The sequence below is a fragment of the Eutrigla gurnardus genome (genome assembly GCF_963514095.1).
Source record: "Eutrigla gurnardus genome assembly, chromosome: 2".
NCBI classification, from domain to species: domain Eukaryota; kingdom Metazoa; phylum Chordata; class Actinopteri; order Perciformes; family Triglidae; genus Eutrigla; species Eutrigla gurnardus.
Window position 1 is genome coordinate 21473764 of NC_139916.1, and position 18490 is coordinate 21492253.

At 41.7% G+C, this 18490-nt stretch overlaps 1 protein-coding gene across 2 annotated transcripts in view; it reads right to left on the bottom strand.

Annotated features, from left to right (window-relative positions):
• Nucleotides 1-18490, bottom strand: part of frmd4ba (FERM domain containing 4Ba) — a 43101-nt gene that overhangs the window by 11987 nt on the left and 12624 nt on the right. The window contains exons 1-11 of one of the 2 annotated variants that reach the window (XM_084037614.1): nt 14890-15086; nt 11329-11394; nt 11065-11159; nt 10760-10852; nt 10364-10448; nt 9029-9085; nt 8609-8631; nt 4804-4887; nt 4110-4175; nt 3562-3619; nt 2624-2710 (exon numbers count right to left, since the gene is read on the bottom strand). In XM_084037614.1, coding sequence (XP_083893740.1) covers nt 2624-2710; nt 3562-3619; nt 4110-4175; nt 4804-4887; nt 8609-8631; nt 9029-9085; nt 10364-10448; nt 10760-10852; nt 11065-11159; nt 11329-11394; nt 14890-15051 — 876 coding nt within the window. In that variant the 5' untranslated portion in view covers nt 15052-15086. Of the gene's footprint in view, nt 1-2623; nt 2711-3561; nt 3620-4109; nt 4176-4803; nt 4888-8608; nt 8632-9028; nt 9086-10363; nt 10449-10759; nt 10853-11064; nt 11160-11328; nt 11395-14889; nt 15087-18490 lie in introns of those variants that run through there. The other variant, XM_084037615.1, reaches the window with a different exon arrangement.

Sequence of the window (18490 nt, forward strand, 5' to 3'; positions counted from 1 at the left end):
TTCTGCTGGCTCACCATATGCGTGAAGCAGCATGTGATCTCAGTGAGTGTCCCATGCCCACTGGGAGAGTGACACAGAGAGAGGAACAGGGACAGAAAAGTCTCCTGGTTTAATTCAGGAAGAATTAATTCTCGAATTGCCATCTGCTTCAATCCATGACACACACTTTTCTAGTTCAAGCACTGCTGTGCCTCCATTTGCATTCCTCAAATAATGAACTTATTCAGGTTCCTACATAACATGTTGTCTCTCCTTTTGGCATCCTGCATCTCCTATTCATTCGTTGCCCCCCCCCCGGCCAGATCTTTGCATACACTGCATCTAAACGTAATGGAAATGACAGGGTATTCACATTACTAAATGTGCCACTTCTCTAAAACACAGCATGGAGAATGGCCTTTTAAGATCCAGGCTATTCAATACAGTGATGAAACTGGCATGCATGCAGAGAAGATAGTATGACATTAATCTATACTGTAGTGCTTTCAATTATTAAAAAAAAGATGTATATATATTTATAAAACAAAACAAAAAAAAAACACAACTGCTGAGCTCCCGCCAGTAACGCCTCTAAATCCAGCCTCCAACACAGATCATTGTTTGCATTGTTTGATCAATTGTGTTCCCTCCGAGACACACACATAGATTACCATAATGAATGCAGCATGCTGAGAGGGGCTGGGCAGAGGGCAAGGAGGGATGGGCTAGGTTGAATACAAGGCTGTGAACTGAGGCAGGAAGCACTACCAATGTTCACCAAATATACAGGGCTCTCTTCAAGGCAAAAGAAAGGTCGCAATATATTACCAATTATCAGTGTGCAACATTTTTCCCATAATAAGAAACTTGCGAGGGGCTGCATGGTGGAGTAGTGATTAGCAGTCCAGGATGTTTGCCCAGTGTTCGCTGTATGTACATTACATGCTACGGCCGGTAGCGTCCATGAATTTAGTTACATTCTTGTCTTTATTCTTTGTCTTGTCATCTTTATTACATATGTTATAAATAAACAAATCTACACTGGAGGAGGATGTGTAGGATTGAATAAATTAAGGGTGAGCGACCTTGAGACGGTAACTGCCCATGGCTGACCACCCAGACCAAATGCCACCAAAAGAGTCGAATGACCTAGGAGGATGTTTTGGTGCTGCTGTTAACCTTCCTCCTAATGTAAAAACATTTTTTTTAAATTAACTACAGGATTGTGCTACTGTTTTTGTTTAGTCCAGTTTGTCTTGTGTAGCGAAAGTGCTACAACTGCATTTCATTGACAGAATTAAAACTATGCCCTCTTTATGTGCAGGAGTTGGAGAAGGAAGAGTTTTGAACCCTCCCAGCACCCCAACACCCTAATTGCTGTGCCCCAACTCCAAAAGCCCACACACCCGCTTGGCAGAGGGCCAACCTCCAGTCCTAGAGGCCTACTCCTTCCCACTGAGAACCATAATTACACCTTCCATTGGAGGGTTGGGGAGATATATGGTGGCTGTGCCCATTAATGCCTCAGTGTAAAAGTGAAAAAGCACACCCTGTTAGGCCAACAGGTCTCTGCCATATAACGGCAGCAACGATGAGTCTAATGAAAGAAGCCGGGGAGAAATGCTTGGTTGAGACTCTATAACATAAAAGGGAGAGGAATCTCAGACACAAGTACAGACTCAAAAAAGTAGTAGAACAGGAGCAGTACATTATTGTATTGAAAGTAATTTATTCATAGATGCACCATGACAGGCACATGATGGGCCACCTACACACTAGAATAGTAGCTTCATATCCATCATAGCTTTAAGAAAGATGTGTCTGATCTTTTCCCCTTCAAAGTGAAATAAATGCTTCTTTAAGGTACCGTTTTGATACTTGTGGTACATAATTGTTTTTTTTTTCAGTTACAAATGACTGCAATAAATGATATTAATTCACTCTCATAGTATATTGCCCCAATGATATGCTTTTATAATAAAAAAGGGAACATTCTACACTATTTCAGGCTGAGAGTGTAAGTATTTGTGCACTTTCCCCTTTAAACTGTATTCAAGGTTATGCTCTTTATATACCTATGACTATTCACTCCAATGCTAGTAGTGTATGCTATTTGCTCTCACACCTACAGCCTTGACAGCTCACAGCACATACTGATACTCCAAAATATATTCCCATCTGCCTTCCTCTTTCTCCTGACTGACATGGGAACCAGGGGCTTAATTACACCTATTTACAGTGTGGATGGATCATTAACCAGCTAACAAGAGGCATGGCGATGAAAGCTGTGCTTTGAACTAGCAAAGTATATATACATACACACACACACACACGCACAACAGTGCTCAATAGCTCATACTTCTACAAGCAAATAACTTAAAACATTAGGCATTTTACTTACTTGAGTACTAAATGTCACTGTATGAAAGCCCAAGTTCAGTTTATATGTGAAGTCCAAAAGTCAAGTTAGTCTCAGAGGACTTCACTATGTCTACAAGATATGAAATCCTGTATCCTTAGATTCTTGACATGGATAAGGAAAAATGTTTGGTGAAGTTCAGCTTTAAAAAAGAAAAATAGATTTTCAAATGAAAGCTAAGACACTTTAGATGAAAAGAGCAGCTGTAGAAAGAGGTCAACCTACCTTCCTTGGCTTCAGTTTGTCCTGCAAATCGTACTGGCCGATGCCTTTGTAGCTGACTCCCAGCCACCACGGTATTCCTTGTTTGTCCTGCATGAAAGCACACACACACAAACACACACACACACACACACACACACACACACACACCACTACTCATTAGAGGTAGCTTTATTGGTGGGAGGGTGAAAAAGGGCCTGTAACAAAGCAATTACCCCATTAAGGCTCACAGCAATAGCAACACAAGAAGAGATCAAATACACTGAAGGCTTTAAACTCTCTGCAAGCCTGGCTGACTCATTTTAACGCCACTGTTTGATCTCCTCAGACACCTTGATTTTAATAAGATTGTGTAGAGAAAGTTACAAGAAGCAAGTAAAAGGAAGGAACGTTGAATGGATGTAAATCAAACATGTAAATCAACTTTTATTGTTACACAGAACAGCATACAGTGAAATTTAGCCTCTACATTGAACCCATCCTAGTGTCAGGAGCAATGCAAGCTACTATAATGCGCCCACTACCTTGCTCAAGTGTACCTCAGCAGTGCATAGGGGGCAAGCGCTCTTTACTTGGTCCCCTCGGACTAAAACATGCTAACTAAATGTGCTACAGTGGTTTACTGGATTCTGACTTCTTTTTTTAATTATTTAAGGTGTTGTTCTGTACTAAGCATGTTTGTATTCTCCACCCAAGCAGGCAGAGTGTAGCCCTGTATGTTCCTACAGTAATATACATGTGTTAATGCTTTAGCTGCCATACAGATTTAAAAAAAGGAAAAGGTCTCATGATTCAAGAATCAAGCAAATATGCTAAACATTCTAACTGAATAAAGGTTAGATTGATGTGTTAGATGTGATGCAGAAAGAAATTAAAACTGCATGTTGACAGAAGCTTGTTCAAAAGTTAAGCTACTGTATGACTGAGGGCACCATCGTTACCTTCACTGGGTAATAATGGACTCCGTATGCGGGCAGGCACTCCACCAGGGCCAGATACCTTCAGAGAGGGAGGAACAGGTTAACAGGAATTTCGCCATTTACAGTTCATCACTGTCAACTGGTGGCTGTTTAACAACAGACAGAGTGGGATTTAAGCTGCAGTCATTGAGAAGTCACAGTCATTTGCAGTGGCAAGCTGATCGATTTCTTTCAGGGCCATGACAGAGAGAGTGCATTGATCAGTTCAAGGGCACAAATCATCCGAGCGTAAATGACCCCGGGTTGCTTGGAGTTACAGTCCCGGGAAAAGCACAGTGGAGGACTGACATCCTCCCAAGGTTGGCTGGCTGCCGAGTCTAAGAGCTACTCCTCTAATTAATGACACATTGTGGCACAGTGACAACAGCCACCACGGTGTTAGACACATGATGTTAAACAGGTAGGCCTGGCGTGGGTGCTGGAGAACTAAGGCATAAGAAGCAGTACTTCATAAATTGGGGCACAAATGCTAATAAAAAACAAAACATTACAGTCATTTTCAAACTTACTGCACAATAGCTTGTCCTCTGGTCAGTCCTTTCAGTTTCTTGTAATGTTCAATCACTTTGTCCTCACTGCAAATGGACAGATAAAACATTTAATGAATAATCCATCAAGTGTTGCACATTCCAGCCACAGAGGAATTGTGAGAGGGCTCTTTCTTTAACACAAATTCTGTCTGCTCATGCAGAAAATGCAGTCTGGCCTACTGGCCTGCTGATGGCTCTCATCTACCTCTCCTGCAAATGCATCCCATTTACTTCCCACTGTAATCATCCCTTTTAATAGCATAGCGAGGCTTCAAACGCATTGCAGCTTAACAGACAGAATGAGAGCGAGAGTGTGTTCATGTGCTCATCCGTGCACCATAAGACTGTGATTTTAATTTGGATATTAAACTGAATGTAGCTGCTTCAGCAGCCTCAGATGACCGTTTGCTCCTCTGCTTGCCCCTCCACTTCTGGCCAAACACAGCAGTGAGTGTGGATTGAAGAGACAGACAGCAATCCTTTAGATAGCCAGTGGCTGTCAGCACCTCCCTGTGCTCTCGCAGGGCTAATAGGCAAACGTAATTAACACAACCCAGGCATTAATTAGTCATCCGAATCCGAATCAGGCAAAACCATCTGCCAAGTACCGGGCAGAGCTGTAGGCCCTGTACCCCCCCCCCCCCCCCCAAAACTGCCCCTCCCACAAACTTACCAGTAATTGAGTGATGGATGCTCTCGTAATACTCTGGTCGGCAGCACTGGGAGCTCCTTCAGGTCTGATCTGGCAATCTCAGCACTGACAAAAAAATCACATACAAACTTTAAGAACAGCACATTTATTAATTCATTAAAAAACAGTATTTTCTAGTAATTCCTGTTGATTGATGCACGACATACTATCATGGCCTAATAACTAACTCTCCTATACAGAGTAATCTCTACATTAAGCCATTTTAGTGCCCTGTTATGCACCGAGTCCTCCAGACCAGCATGCAGACCACAAGGAAAGTAAAGGTAGATGTTTACACAAGAAGCCCAACTCAAAGTCTAAAAATGTCCAGAGAACATTTCTCCATGTGCTTGTACTTTCACAGTGTGGTTTGAATTTCTATCTTAAGGCATGACAGCAATAATTCATGTTTGCAACCCTTTAGACTAGGTGCAGTGTCAGGATATTGTTTTCATCTTTCTTGTCTATAAATAGTAGTACTACTTGCCAAGACTAAACTTGAGCTTCACTCATGTCTTGCCAGATTTAACTTATAAAAGCCCATACAGGGCCTCTACATCACAGGCAACCTTTTAAGAGAAATAATTTTTTAAATATCAAAGTCAATGCATGCAGGTTCCTCAGCAGTAATGTACTGTAGGTACAGTACTTTGTGACCTTCACAGATTAGCCATTGATGACACCATGACAGATGCTAAGGGTACAGTTGTGATTACCCAAAAACAATCTGCTAAATATGCTTCATGTACTTAACAGAGAAACTGGTGGCCATGCTACAAAGTGTGGTGTTTGTTTCTGTCAAGGTCTATGATAGTGAACTATGACTCACTCCAACACCATGTAGGAGGGAGTACTGTGTCTACAGTTTCTGCTGGACAAAAAGGGCTTTGGCTTAGTGGGGCAGTCCACTGGAGAAATTAACAAAAGCCATTCACAAGCACTTGGCAGCTTTTTCCCATCCTGAAATGCATTGTAACGGTCACAGCAAAGCAGGCCTCTGAGACGGAACTGAAAATGTGGAGGTCAGACCATACATGATATAAAGATTTCATGCCAATGACCATTTGACCTTGAGCATCAATTTAAGTCCTTTTCTTCAAAGCATAATTGAATTTAACAACCGCTGACATGGTAGGACAGGGCCATAATGATCCAGTTATGTGAACCAGCTTACTAAACAAATACAAGGGTGAGTTGCTGTACAGGCAGAGTCACTTGAATCACTCTTCCCTGTAGCCACCTCTCCTAGGTTGACTGAGTTTTGCTGCCACGGCACTTTACTGCATGTTTGATGGCATACATTTTACGGGGAGCGGGGGCCTGGCGTTGTCGGGGTGATCTACTCCACAGCCGCGCTGCCCGGTCAGCAATCTGGAATTCATTACTACGTCTGTTATCTCCTCTCAGCCTGCAGTGTGGGGGCAATTCCTACACCCGGTGCAGCCCAGCCCAGCACAGCCTACCCAGCGTGGGGAGAGATAATACTCATGTGTCAGCTATTCCACAGGGCTGAGATGTGGTGACTGTGGAGGGAGCACAATAAGAGAGCCTGTTGCTGTGAATGAACCACTCGCCACAGGCCACACCTGCGAATTGAACTGAGGACTAAAACAATCTGGGTGTAATATTGTTCATGTGTTTTAAAATGTGAACATGACTGGCATTGTGTACATCAAATTAATTTAAATTATGGCAGTTAATAAATAGCAGCATATAACATGTATTGAGCTTACTTTTGAAGTTTATTACAAGAATTATTTTTTTGGACATCAATCAATTCAGTGATTTCCAACATTTTCTAAAGCTCTTTCATCAAACTTCAAAATGGAGTTGTAACTTGTTGCATTTTACTATGGTTTATACCTGCAGGTGTTGTGAATCAGTATGGTAAGAAGAAGATGCAATGCAATACTGATATATTGAAGGTGAATTTTGATACAAGTACTATGTGAAACCTGATGGTGCATTAATTCAATGCGCAGCAGGGGGTTGGCCCACACCATCACAATAACAGTGAGTCCTCCTGACGCCAAGCTGTCTACCATTGGACAGTGGGTCTAGCTCATCCCTCTTAAGGCAGCTAGCTGTAGGAGGAGGAAGTCTCCCCAACTCCTCCACAGCTAATCTCACTGCTCCAGGGCCCTTTGCTGATATAGTATAGAGGAGACACATTTATATTACATGCTTTATGAGGGGATTTACTGGGCATGTTTTCTCAAAGCAGTAGTTAAAAGAACTTTGCAGACAAGAATGAGAAATACTTCCACAGGACAGCGGGTATGCATCACTTTGATAATAGACTATGAGGCCCTTGCTTCATACAAGAGAAGTTTGAGGAAAACAACTCCATTGTTTGTTATTAAGTGTCTTACAACCTAATGTCTAGAAACCATCAGAATGAGAAGCGGGAAAGCATCTGTGCAAATAAAGAAAGAAGACAGCTCAATTTGGACACGCTCCCATCCTTGCTGATTCTGCCAAATTTGTTGGCAGGTTGTCTTTTATTGTGCTTTCAGATTCAGGACAAAGTACAGCCCATCCCCACACCCACATGAGCTGAAAGTTCAGACTGCACACTTAACTTCAGGGTGAAGTAGTTTTAAATCAAAAGACTGAGCCATAAATCTGTGCTAAAGCTGCAATGAATAATGATGAACTTTTATCAGGTCAATCATGTAAATAATGGGGCTGGTAATGAGCACAAGCTGATGAAGCCATGTTTTTTTTTTCTTTGCAAGAGAACAAAAGCTATGTTTTGACAAGGGGTCAAACTGCATTTTCAGCATTGCATGTATCACCATTCAAACAGTACACGCGCAATTCCTTACAGAGCACAAATCTTTGTGTTCACATAATGGAGGGGAGGCCTTTAGAGGCAAAGCAATGGGACAACACAGGCTGTGCTGCTTCAACCTGCTCAGTCACTCAGTCAGACAGAGCAGTGTTTACTAATCACAGCCAATGCCCTTCACTCCTACGGCTGGCAAAAAAACAACATACCTTATCAGCAGGTCAAGCCTCTGAGAGCACAGCCCACTATGAACACATTATCTCCACTAGCGAACAGATTATCAAGGTTTTGTACAGTGTCGTACCAGTGTGATCAACCAAATGGTGTACAAGTTGTCCGTGTATTTGTACAAGTGTCACATATGCTGTGTTTGTCTGGGTATGTGACGTTTATTAAGAGGTGATGCAATCACAACATGGCACAAAATAACTGCCTTTGTTGAAAGTGTAAACACGATGCATCTGCCTCAACAGTCAGTGTTCCGATTTTAAAAGGCATTGTTTGCACCACGAGGATAGCAGCAACCCAGCAGGGGTTCAGTTCAATGTTACAACTCAAGGAAGTAAAGCATGAACAACAATCTGAGTCAAGCTGAACATTAACTGGCTATGCACAATCATCATTTTGTACAGTGAGCACTGACCCTGCTTCAATATCAGAGTATAGAAACAACACTATACATGTTATATAATATATACACACACAATATATATATATATATATATATATATACACACATACACAAGTTCACAGAAAGTTGTACTGCTGTCTGCCAGCAAATCTATATCCAACTGTTTAGTACATGCAACCTTTTAATGATAAAACGTACCCATCTACTTTGCTTTTCATTGACAATACTTTAACGTCTAAGCTGATTTATCCTGAATTGCACTCTCGAAACATGTTTAAATGAAAAGATAACTCGATTAAAAAAAACAACCTTGGGCAGTATTCCACCTTTCCACGTTATACGTTTAAATTTGAATAACTTCTTACCTGGTATATTCTCCTTTGGCCTCCTTAAAAGGGGAAATACTGCAGTTAGTAAACGTATTACAAATAAATGCAAGACTTACACACGTACCCAGTAAATTAACAGTTGTGCTAATGTTAGCTACTTGTTCAATCTGGAACAAAAGGTAAACTACACGATAAAACGTCAACACGTTTAATTTGACTACAGTTTATATTTCTCCGTAAACTCAAACTAACGCTGCCTCGAAGCACGCGTACATTTTAGAGGTCAATATTAACATGAAAAGGGACCGTTTCTTTAACAAAAGCCCCGACCAAAGCAACCACAGGAGACAACTGTTTTCAAATGCTGCGTGCCCCGGCCCCGCGACCGTTTTCATTCGCGTTTAGGGTGAGTGACAACATTTCAGTGTAGTAAGCCTGCGACAAACTCTTTCTTACCTGCAATGCGAACGCGGCTAACTTGAAAACATTTCCACTCTCCACTTCGATGGTCTCCTGTTGTAAAAAAAAAACGAAGTGAAATCAACGGGGTCCTTTTCATAAAAACACGCGCAGACAAAGTGCAGCCTATCTTAAACACTTGACTTGAGAGAAAATCTTCCCGTCCCGTACCTAGGTCCCACCGTTACCGACTGAACCACTACTGCGGAGACAATACGGAGAGTGAAACTGTCCGTGAAGTGTGTTTATTGCCGTTTTCCGCACCCGAGCTAACATTACTCTTTCAATAGGCGACAAAACACACGATGGTGCATAGAAAGGCTACTTTAAGGTCCTGCCCCAAGCTACAGCCCCCTCGATAAAGTGGTACGGTCCGAAAGCAGGTTCAACAGTCTCCGTCTCCCATGGTGACCAGTCTGCTCTCCCCGCGAAAAAAACTGCACTGCAACGTTTGATCACATGCTGCATTCACGTGCTTCCCGTACTCCCCAAAACGCCTAAGCAACCAACTATCTTCCTAAGAGTGTACACTTCTTCGCGTGTATTTTTATATTTCATCCAACATTACACATCTGATTGTAATACTTTAATGGTATTGCGTCAACATTAAACATCTTTAGACCATTAGCCAATTTCAATCTGGCCTATGTTATGATTACAGGAAACACTTGGAATCACAGGTCTTGCTACAACTCTCATGTGAATGATTTAACTTAGTTTTTAACAAGACAGACTATTGTGAATGTGATTCTAAACAATTGCCTTCAACAATAACATACTGCTTTGACAGTGAATCAGTGACTTTACGTAATTTTGTAAAAAATGTCCAACAGCACGTGAAAGCAGCATGCTGAATAACCGTCAGACATCCAATAGCAGTATGAGATCTTCGAGTTTTAAAAAAATGTAAATATTGTGAGATTACAGAGACATGTATTTCCTCAATAAATAGCATGTTATGAATCCAATATGGTAGCATATTATACATTTTATGTGTAACAATTCGGCATAGAGATAAAAGGACGAAGTATGAAGCAATGAAAATAAAGCTATTAGCTTTAGGAGATAAACAATTACTATTTTTTCAGTTGATTGATCAGTATGAACATTACAACAATGTGCAACATATTAATCATATGACTGTCAACCCCAGCTGAATTAAATCTCTTTCTTATGAGTAGCAAATTAAGGCATATCAATAGTTGGATCTCATAAAGCACTCATCTTTGTGTTGAATGATCTGGAACTAAAAATCATGGCAACTTTGATTACTAGGATAGTCTAGGATATAAAACACCACTGAAGATGAATGAAATGCTTAAAACCACTTACATTAAACACTAAGGATTTAGCATTGAGGAAGAACAGCTCCACTGTGGCGTTGTCTTTCAAGAAGGTGATCTTCTCAATATAAAACCTGGAAGAGTTGGGGGGTCAGCAAGACTTGAAATATAATGTCGATGCATTTTACCATTGCCTCAGCATTATTCACAGACTTCATTGTGTTCAATATAATGTAGTTCAGCAGTAACACAGCAAGACTGTGTAAAACTGTGTTCCATCACTGCCACCTGCTGGTCTGGACGAGAGTGGGCGGCCATGAAGGGCGACTATTCACAACTCAAATACACAGAACATGGGATTTTCAATCCTCAGTAAAGGCTGACGTTTCTAATTTAGTACAGCAGTATTCCACATTTGGCAAGCGTTCACAGTGAGAGCACTCACCTCACCAGGAACTTGAGTTCCAAAGGCCCCGAAGTCTTGGAGAAGTCATGATCAAGGACTTTACGATCCAGCTGGAGCCAGTTGTTCTGGCCACTGACCAGGGATAGAAGAAAAAAAATCAAATGTTGGAATGCTGCTGTCATCATTTTTCTCTCTTCTTGTTTTATCCTCTCTTTAGGTGTTGGATCGGTTCTAAATCAACTGATCCCTTCGATTAAAAGAAAATGTGACCACATAAAACACACACTACAAGGACATTGCTCTTTTCTTTAAAATATGCTTATTATATTAAGAAATGCACTTACGTGTCATCTATGAAGCACAACCCAAAGTATTCTTTCTCCTTCAAGTTAAAATGCGAGGCCGCCAAATCTAACAGCTCACGGGACAGCAGCTTGGGCTGGACATTTTAGATTAAAAACACAGAAGTTCAGTTTCAGCAGGAAATCAAGATACTTTACAATAACCAACAACACACAGCAATGCATCCAACACGTTGTCTGTACATCCATATAATATTGCAGCATAATCTGTGCCTGAGGAGGAGGTGAGCAGAAAGTGTCCTCTACCTGAACCAGCAGCTCCAACTTCCTGCCGTCAAGGAGGTGAACCTGACACTGGCGGCCCTCCGTCATCTAGAGGACAGAAACATGAGACGTGACATTTCTTGTGAAACAACACAGTTGCTGCCAAAGCACACCGTCTCCACCTGCACCTCTCCACTGCCTCCCCTACTATAGCCCAGGGGTTGAACAGTGACTCCCCTCAATGTCATTGTCTCTGTGCTGAATGAAGGAGCCACTGGGCAAGTCTCCATACGGGACCCACGCAAAAAAAACATCAAAGACATCATCATCCTTAGGTGTAAGCAGTCAAATCTCAGCCATAAATTTGCTCTTTATCGTTGAATCATGAATCATAAACAAGGACTCTGAGGTTATTCTGCCATTCAGGCTTCACACATGTTATTGTCTTTCTTGCCCACAAATCCTTCCACTGCATCACTGGTCTAATGAAAATCCCTGAAATGTCAACATCCAAGTTTTTCCTCTGCCGTTAAGACACAAAGCCAAAAGACAAAGCCCTGCTGCATGGTTTAATTGAATTCCCGCTGTATTGTTTGAGATGAATGGCATTAGGATTCATTCCCTTGCAGTCAGCAGATCTGCCTCTCAATGCTGGTCAAGGTAGAAATATTATTGTGCGGCGACAAATATAAGCTAAGTTATATTTCAGTACGTTAAGCTGTCAACGTTCAGGCAGATGTTATAAAATATTGTAATGGCTTTGGTCAGATTCCGGTGACATAGTGTTCATAATATCTAGTGGAGTGCTGTTGATGAAAATGTAATCTCAGTACTAATTATCATATATCGTGAAGCATTGTGGATTTCTTTCTTTATTTGTGTTCACACAGTCTGTGTTGTTAGCTGACATAAGCCACCACAAACTACTGGTCATACCAGACCAAGTAAGGCTTCTGTGTTGATTTGAACAATGCTGGGTTAAGCAGCTTATGAATTCAAAATTTTTTTTCCATTAATTCTTCTTTCAAAAGTGATAGTATGTCTAGCTTGTGGTAGTAATATACCACGTCACTGGTTATGGTCCAGCAAACCACCACATGGGTAAGATAAGGCACAGGACAGGTGAAATAGAAAAGAATAAATCCACATATTACAGCAGCTATGACTTTTACAATTCTTGACATTGGCGCCCCCCGGTGGCAGTGCCAAAATGACACAGTGCGTGCCAGCAGTGGGCTAAAAGCAAATCTTCAACCAGGACAGTTTGTTTTTTTGTTTTGTTTTGACAAACATGTGTTCCATTTGATTGTTTGTTATTCATTGGGAGATTAGTGTGGTCATAAAATAGATGCCATCTCATTCCTTTATTCTGTGGACCTCATCTTCAAGTCACAGAATCAACAGTATTTAACCGTCTGATCTCAGTGACACTGAACAGAACCTAAATTCTCCGTTGTTCTTGCCCAGGAATGTGTCCAGGACGCCTTTTATTTCTGTGACTTCAGTGAAAAACATGTGGCATCCAACTGTTGGCTTCTGTGTTGGAAAGTGAGGGTCACGTTAACGTCCAGCGAGACCGCAGGCCAGGAAGACGCCTTCTGACTCGTTGCTAAGCTTCACTCATACGAGGACATATTGTTCTCTGCACCACAACACAGCACATGTCATTTCACTTTTATACTGCACAAGCTCCTTTTCCACTTTGTTGTTTTTTCAACGCCCAAAACCACAGTGTGATTTATAGTTCTGTGGGAAGAGCTGTACTTCTCAACAAAAGGGTTTTATTTGCAGTCACACTAACTTGCTATCGTGCTAGCTTTTGCTCTAGAAGCCCCCATATTTCAACACCAAACCCACTGCACCGTGGGACTGTGTTAAACTTCATATCTCAGTGGTCCAGAAGAGGCAGGCACTGACAGGAAAAAAGGGGAAAATAAAACATATTGAAGCTAACCTCAAACAAAACTTCTTCATCGTGATATAAGATATAATATAAACTTATTTACAAGAATATAATAGTTTCATCTGGGATTAATCACTAAAGAAAGCCTTTCATTAATTGTTGTGGCTGTCCAGGGTACTATCCTTCCTCGTCTATCAATGGTGCATTGTGGCATAAATGGACAAAGGCCTGCAGTCTGATTTCAAGCCAATAATTGAATTGTAGATTTACCTTCAAATTATGTTCTCCTGAATGCTCAAAAATGTGTCACAGAATTCCTAAAATATAAAAATTGAATATAAGGATCAAGTGTATCCCTTGATGTAATACTGTAGAATATTCACAATTGCATGAATAAACAAGCATCATTGGGATAGGTGCTACTTTTTCAAAGTCAATTTCTTATCTTTTTTTTTTTTAAGGCTGACAGAGATCGCTGCCCTCACACCAAGAGAAGACCTGAGCTTCAGAGCGAGGTCCCAGATGATAAAAAGAAAGGTCGCAACTGTGTCAGGGAGGTCATCCCCTTTAAGCTCTGTCATTACGAGCCCCGGTGGTGCTCAATTCACATGACCCCTCCAGCCACACTGACCTGCCCAGGCTGAGCTGTACCCACACGGCTAGCTTATACTACCTTATACTTCCACTCTGCATTGACATTTTGTATTTTTTACTGTTTATTTATTGTTAGAACTTACTTTTTAAATTCAGATTTTACAAGCAAAATATGTGGTTTCAAAGCATTTAAAGCAGCAATCCAGTTAAATCATAATATAACACAGAGGCCATTCTGCATGATGAGCATGTTTACTTTTGATTTGTATGCAAGACCTTTACTTAAAAAACAAAGTAAAACATTTTTTTATGATGTAGTATTGCTACTTTCAAGAAAATCAGGGGAAAAAAACAGATTAAAGGGACCTGACAGACTTCTTATAAGTGTGAAGAGAGCGATTGAGCAAATGACTCAGAAAGCTGTTTAAAAAGGTGTCTGTGTGCTTTTAAAGGGTCTTGCAAGCTTGAGAGAAATTATCTGAAAAATGTTGTGTATCACCTTAATAACTTCATAATTGTATTTTTAGTAGTAAAAACTAGTTAAAAATTTTGCAAAAATCTACAAAAAGGGTCACATGGCAGTATGCTGGGAAAAGAAGAGCAACCCTGAACTCTGTTTAGACAGAGAGCATTCAAGGAGCATATGTTCCAACCACAGACAGTGTTCAGGTGTTCCAGCAACAATGCATTTCAAAGACAACTTTGAAAGTTCTCCTCATCAGTGAGATCAAACGGCCGGTCATGCTGCTTTCTAATGACTGCCATATGTGCTGAGGGAGAGACCCCTTGTTAAAAAACAGCCTTTGTGACTCACCAAGAGGCAGCCCGAGCCTCCTTGCATTCGCACAAATAAACACATGCATACACTAATGAGCCAGATGAGAAAAAAAGCACCGCCTCGCTTTACTTGGAGCAAAGTTGAAGGGAGATAGATTATGGGTAATCAAAGCCGTAAAAAAAAAGCAATGGGTAATCAAAGAAATCCATCTGGCACTCGGTAATGAATCCTCCATGCTGCCTATAAAGCGATCAATAAAACCTGCTGTATTTAAATGTCTTTACTTTGAAATTATTCCCGTTGCCAAAAGCTCACAGAGCTGTCATACCTGGTAGCATTTTCCAATCCTGAACCAGGCTTCTAGGAAGCGTCTGCATGGCATCAGCCCACGATTGTACCACCTCCTCAGGGTCTGATGCGCCAGGCTCCAGGCGAGCTGGCTCCCCGATGCCACCAGGTCTTCCATTCCACGTATGATGCGCACGGCCATGGTGAGCTGCTTTTACTCCCTGACGGCCAGCTGCTGCTGCCTCTACTATCGATGACGCCTCACGGTTGCAGAACCAGGAGAAGAGATGATCTGCAGACCACTTTGTTTTGCTTCAGAGAAACAAGCTGAAAGGAGCATCTAAACTCCAGTGCGCGCACACACACACACTAACACACACACAGTCGACTATGTTTCCCCAGCTGATGTAATGTCAGTGAGAGTCGGCGCTCTGGAGAGGCTGGAGCGGAGCAGCATGCCTCAGGCTTGGTCCTGGGCCCCGGTCCAAAACACTGTCTCATAGTGAAGGGAGTGCATTGGAGGGCAGGACAAGAACCACGAGGCCCCTGCTGCAGCGGCTCGGTCTCCCCCGCCACATAAACACACTTGTATACAAACACACCGTACACGGAAACCAGCTCCAGCCGGCACTCAACCTCAACAGTCATAAACACTTTACTCTGCAAACTCAGTATCACAATGGTCACTGCCGTGACTTTTCTCTTCTGCAAAATAAAGATCACAAAATGAAGTCGGACCAAAATACGCTGCATTCATTTTGCTGAGCTAAGGCCGATTACTTTTTTCAAATTGTATTGCTTTAAATGTCGGCGTGCATTTCAAATTCATTGTCTGAAAATGGGTGTGGGAACGGACTGACACATTGTCTGGGATGTTGGGGCAATTTCCTGAGGAGACCAGACATCTCCACCCATTTTATTCTGCAGGAACGTTCAAAATAATTGTCCCTGTTTGGATCAGCGCGGAGGGTAGAACTGACACAGCAAAACTGCATGGGAGAAACATTTAGGAAAAGACTTTGATGTAAGACTGCAGAGGCTCTGGATCCACAACCAGACGCCTGCCGTTGCACAGCTGCAGTTAACAAGCCCAAACACCTGACTCAGATAAACATGTTAGAGAACGCTGCAGGAAACGCAACGCAGGAGGAAAAGATGGAGCAGCTCTCAGCGGAAACAATATCCTGCTGTTTGTTTACGTCAACCCAGTTTCCAAGAAATGTCCACAGTCACAATGGCGCCGTTTTGGTTGAACACAATGAGCGCATATCGCCTAAAGGTTAGAGAATCCTACCTTTAATTTTGTTTTATTAGTAAATCTCAAAAACATGGCAAGGAAAGTAAATGAGCGAGGTTTTCTGGCTCATCAACTGTTATTGAGGAGGCAGTAGAGCTGCTCGGGCAAACAGCTCCCACAGGTTCCATATGTACTCAGTCACCCTACACTACACAAACAAGTAATAAACAGAAGCTATAGCACCCATCGCACATCGATTTGCTCCACTGCATGCTGTAATGCATGTACGACGTGTATAAATCCGCTCCAAAGCACACGTGTTGGAAATGAGCATAACAATTACCATGCTACATGCAGTCAACTATACTGAGCAGTGGCAGGCAGCTGGGACAACAGGATTTATATGTTAAAAACATATCCAGGCACAAATAAATCATGTACTGTACTCTCAAAGACATACTTGTGCATTTTGTGCAATGTGTCTATTTGCTTTTGATGAGGCAATCAAATAGGCTACCACTCACATGTCTGTACATGGACTATGTAGCCAGAGCCAGCAGTCAGCTTACCAGCACCTCTAAAGCCCACCAGTTAACCTGGGACAGTTCCAGTTTGGTCAAACAACCTCAACAGTGCTGACAAGAAGAGAGAGAGCCGTCTCTCAGTCCTAAAATGAGCAGAAAGTAAAAGAAAAATGTGGAGATCACAGCAGACCACAGTTCCAGCCACAACATGTAAAATACTACTCCGGTAATATTATATTAGACAGCAGTCATGTCAGAAATCTGATCAGAGAACTGCTCAAACAGCAAGACAGATCCTAAAATGAGCAACCAAATTAGTGTTCAATGTAAATAAATAAATAAATAATAATAATAATCTGTCAAATAGTCAAGTGGGTCAGAAATCTACTTGCCCAAAGTAAATATTTACTTGCTCCTAAACAACTTATTTATTTATTAGTGGTTACCAAATAACAACACGGACTGAAGATCATTGTTATGTTTGATCCACCCTGCTCTCAAACTTGAGGTAAAATAGGCGATACAGAGAAAACTTGCTTGCTCATCAGCTCATGAAATTTGTCTTTACCTACCTCCATTTCCTCATGAGTGCCCGATGAATACAGGACATGAGCAACTCTCAACAGAAACGAGACCACAGGAAGACAGCTGTTTTCCTGTTCCAGTCTTTGTGCTGAGCTAATCTGGCATTCTGTTGGCTGTAGCATCATACTTAACAACACGGACACGAGAGTGGCATCAATCTTCTCATCTAACTCCCAGCAAAAAAACAAGTCTGTTTTCTAAATGTTAAATGATTCCTTTAATATAAATCAGTCTGTGATTGGCAGTGAATCATCCTGTTTATCTTAAATACATTAGACATTGTACACTTCTTTATGTGTACTGCAAGCTGCTATAACATAAGAATAATAATGCATCACAACCAGATATATTACTGACGCACACAGTGTGACGTCACTCAACCATCTCTAAGAAATAAGTTCATTCCTGTGGAACGTAAACAAATAAAATAACAGGATTAAATGCTATTGTTGCTGTAATCCACCACTGCAAGAACTGGATGGATGTATTTCTGGAAACCAGGATTCGTCCCCAGAGACCCGTTGTGAAGGTATAGATCCAGCATAACCAGCTCACCATGATAAACGCGGACAGATGTGCGAGGCCACAGCTGCCTGGAGCGATGGTGACCGAGACAGCCAAACATATGGTGAACACAAGTTGCTGTTGATCACACACATGATCGCCATGTGTTCTGCTCCACATCATTTCCATAAATATTTCATAAATAACTGGCAGCACAGTATTTCACATGCAGTAAAAAAAAAAAAAAAAAGTAATTATCTGTCTACGTTCCATTTGTATGAGTCGCCGCTGGAATCAAGACAGATTTATTTTAGAAAAATAAGTAATTAACATTCAATTAAATGTAAGACTTTAAGACTACAAAATATATGACATGAATTAAATATGGTGAAGGCAGTGTAGTAAACCACTACAAAGAAGAGTTATATTTCAGTGTAAGGGCATGCAGGCATTGTCTCTAGAGCCTCCCACACTTCTTGTGAACATGCACACACACACACACACACACACACACACACACACACACACACACACACACACACACACACACACACACACACACACGTATGCCAAATGCCTGCAGGCCACAGATAATCCCAGTTGATTTCCAGCCTTTCTACTGGGGTTTCGGTGGGGTGAAGATGTAGGCAACAACCTCAGCTAGAATCAATCTGTGGGAGTCTCGCTCAGAGAGGGCGTCCCGTGGGGAAATGGGGAATTAACTCTCTGCGCCATCTCTGAGAGGTCGACAATGAGCACTGTCTGATCCTCAAGTTGTCTGTGTCCACACC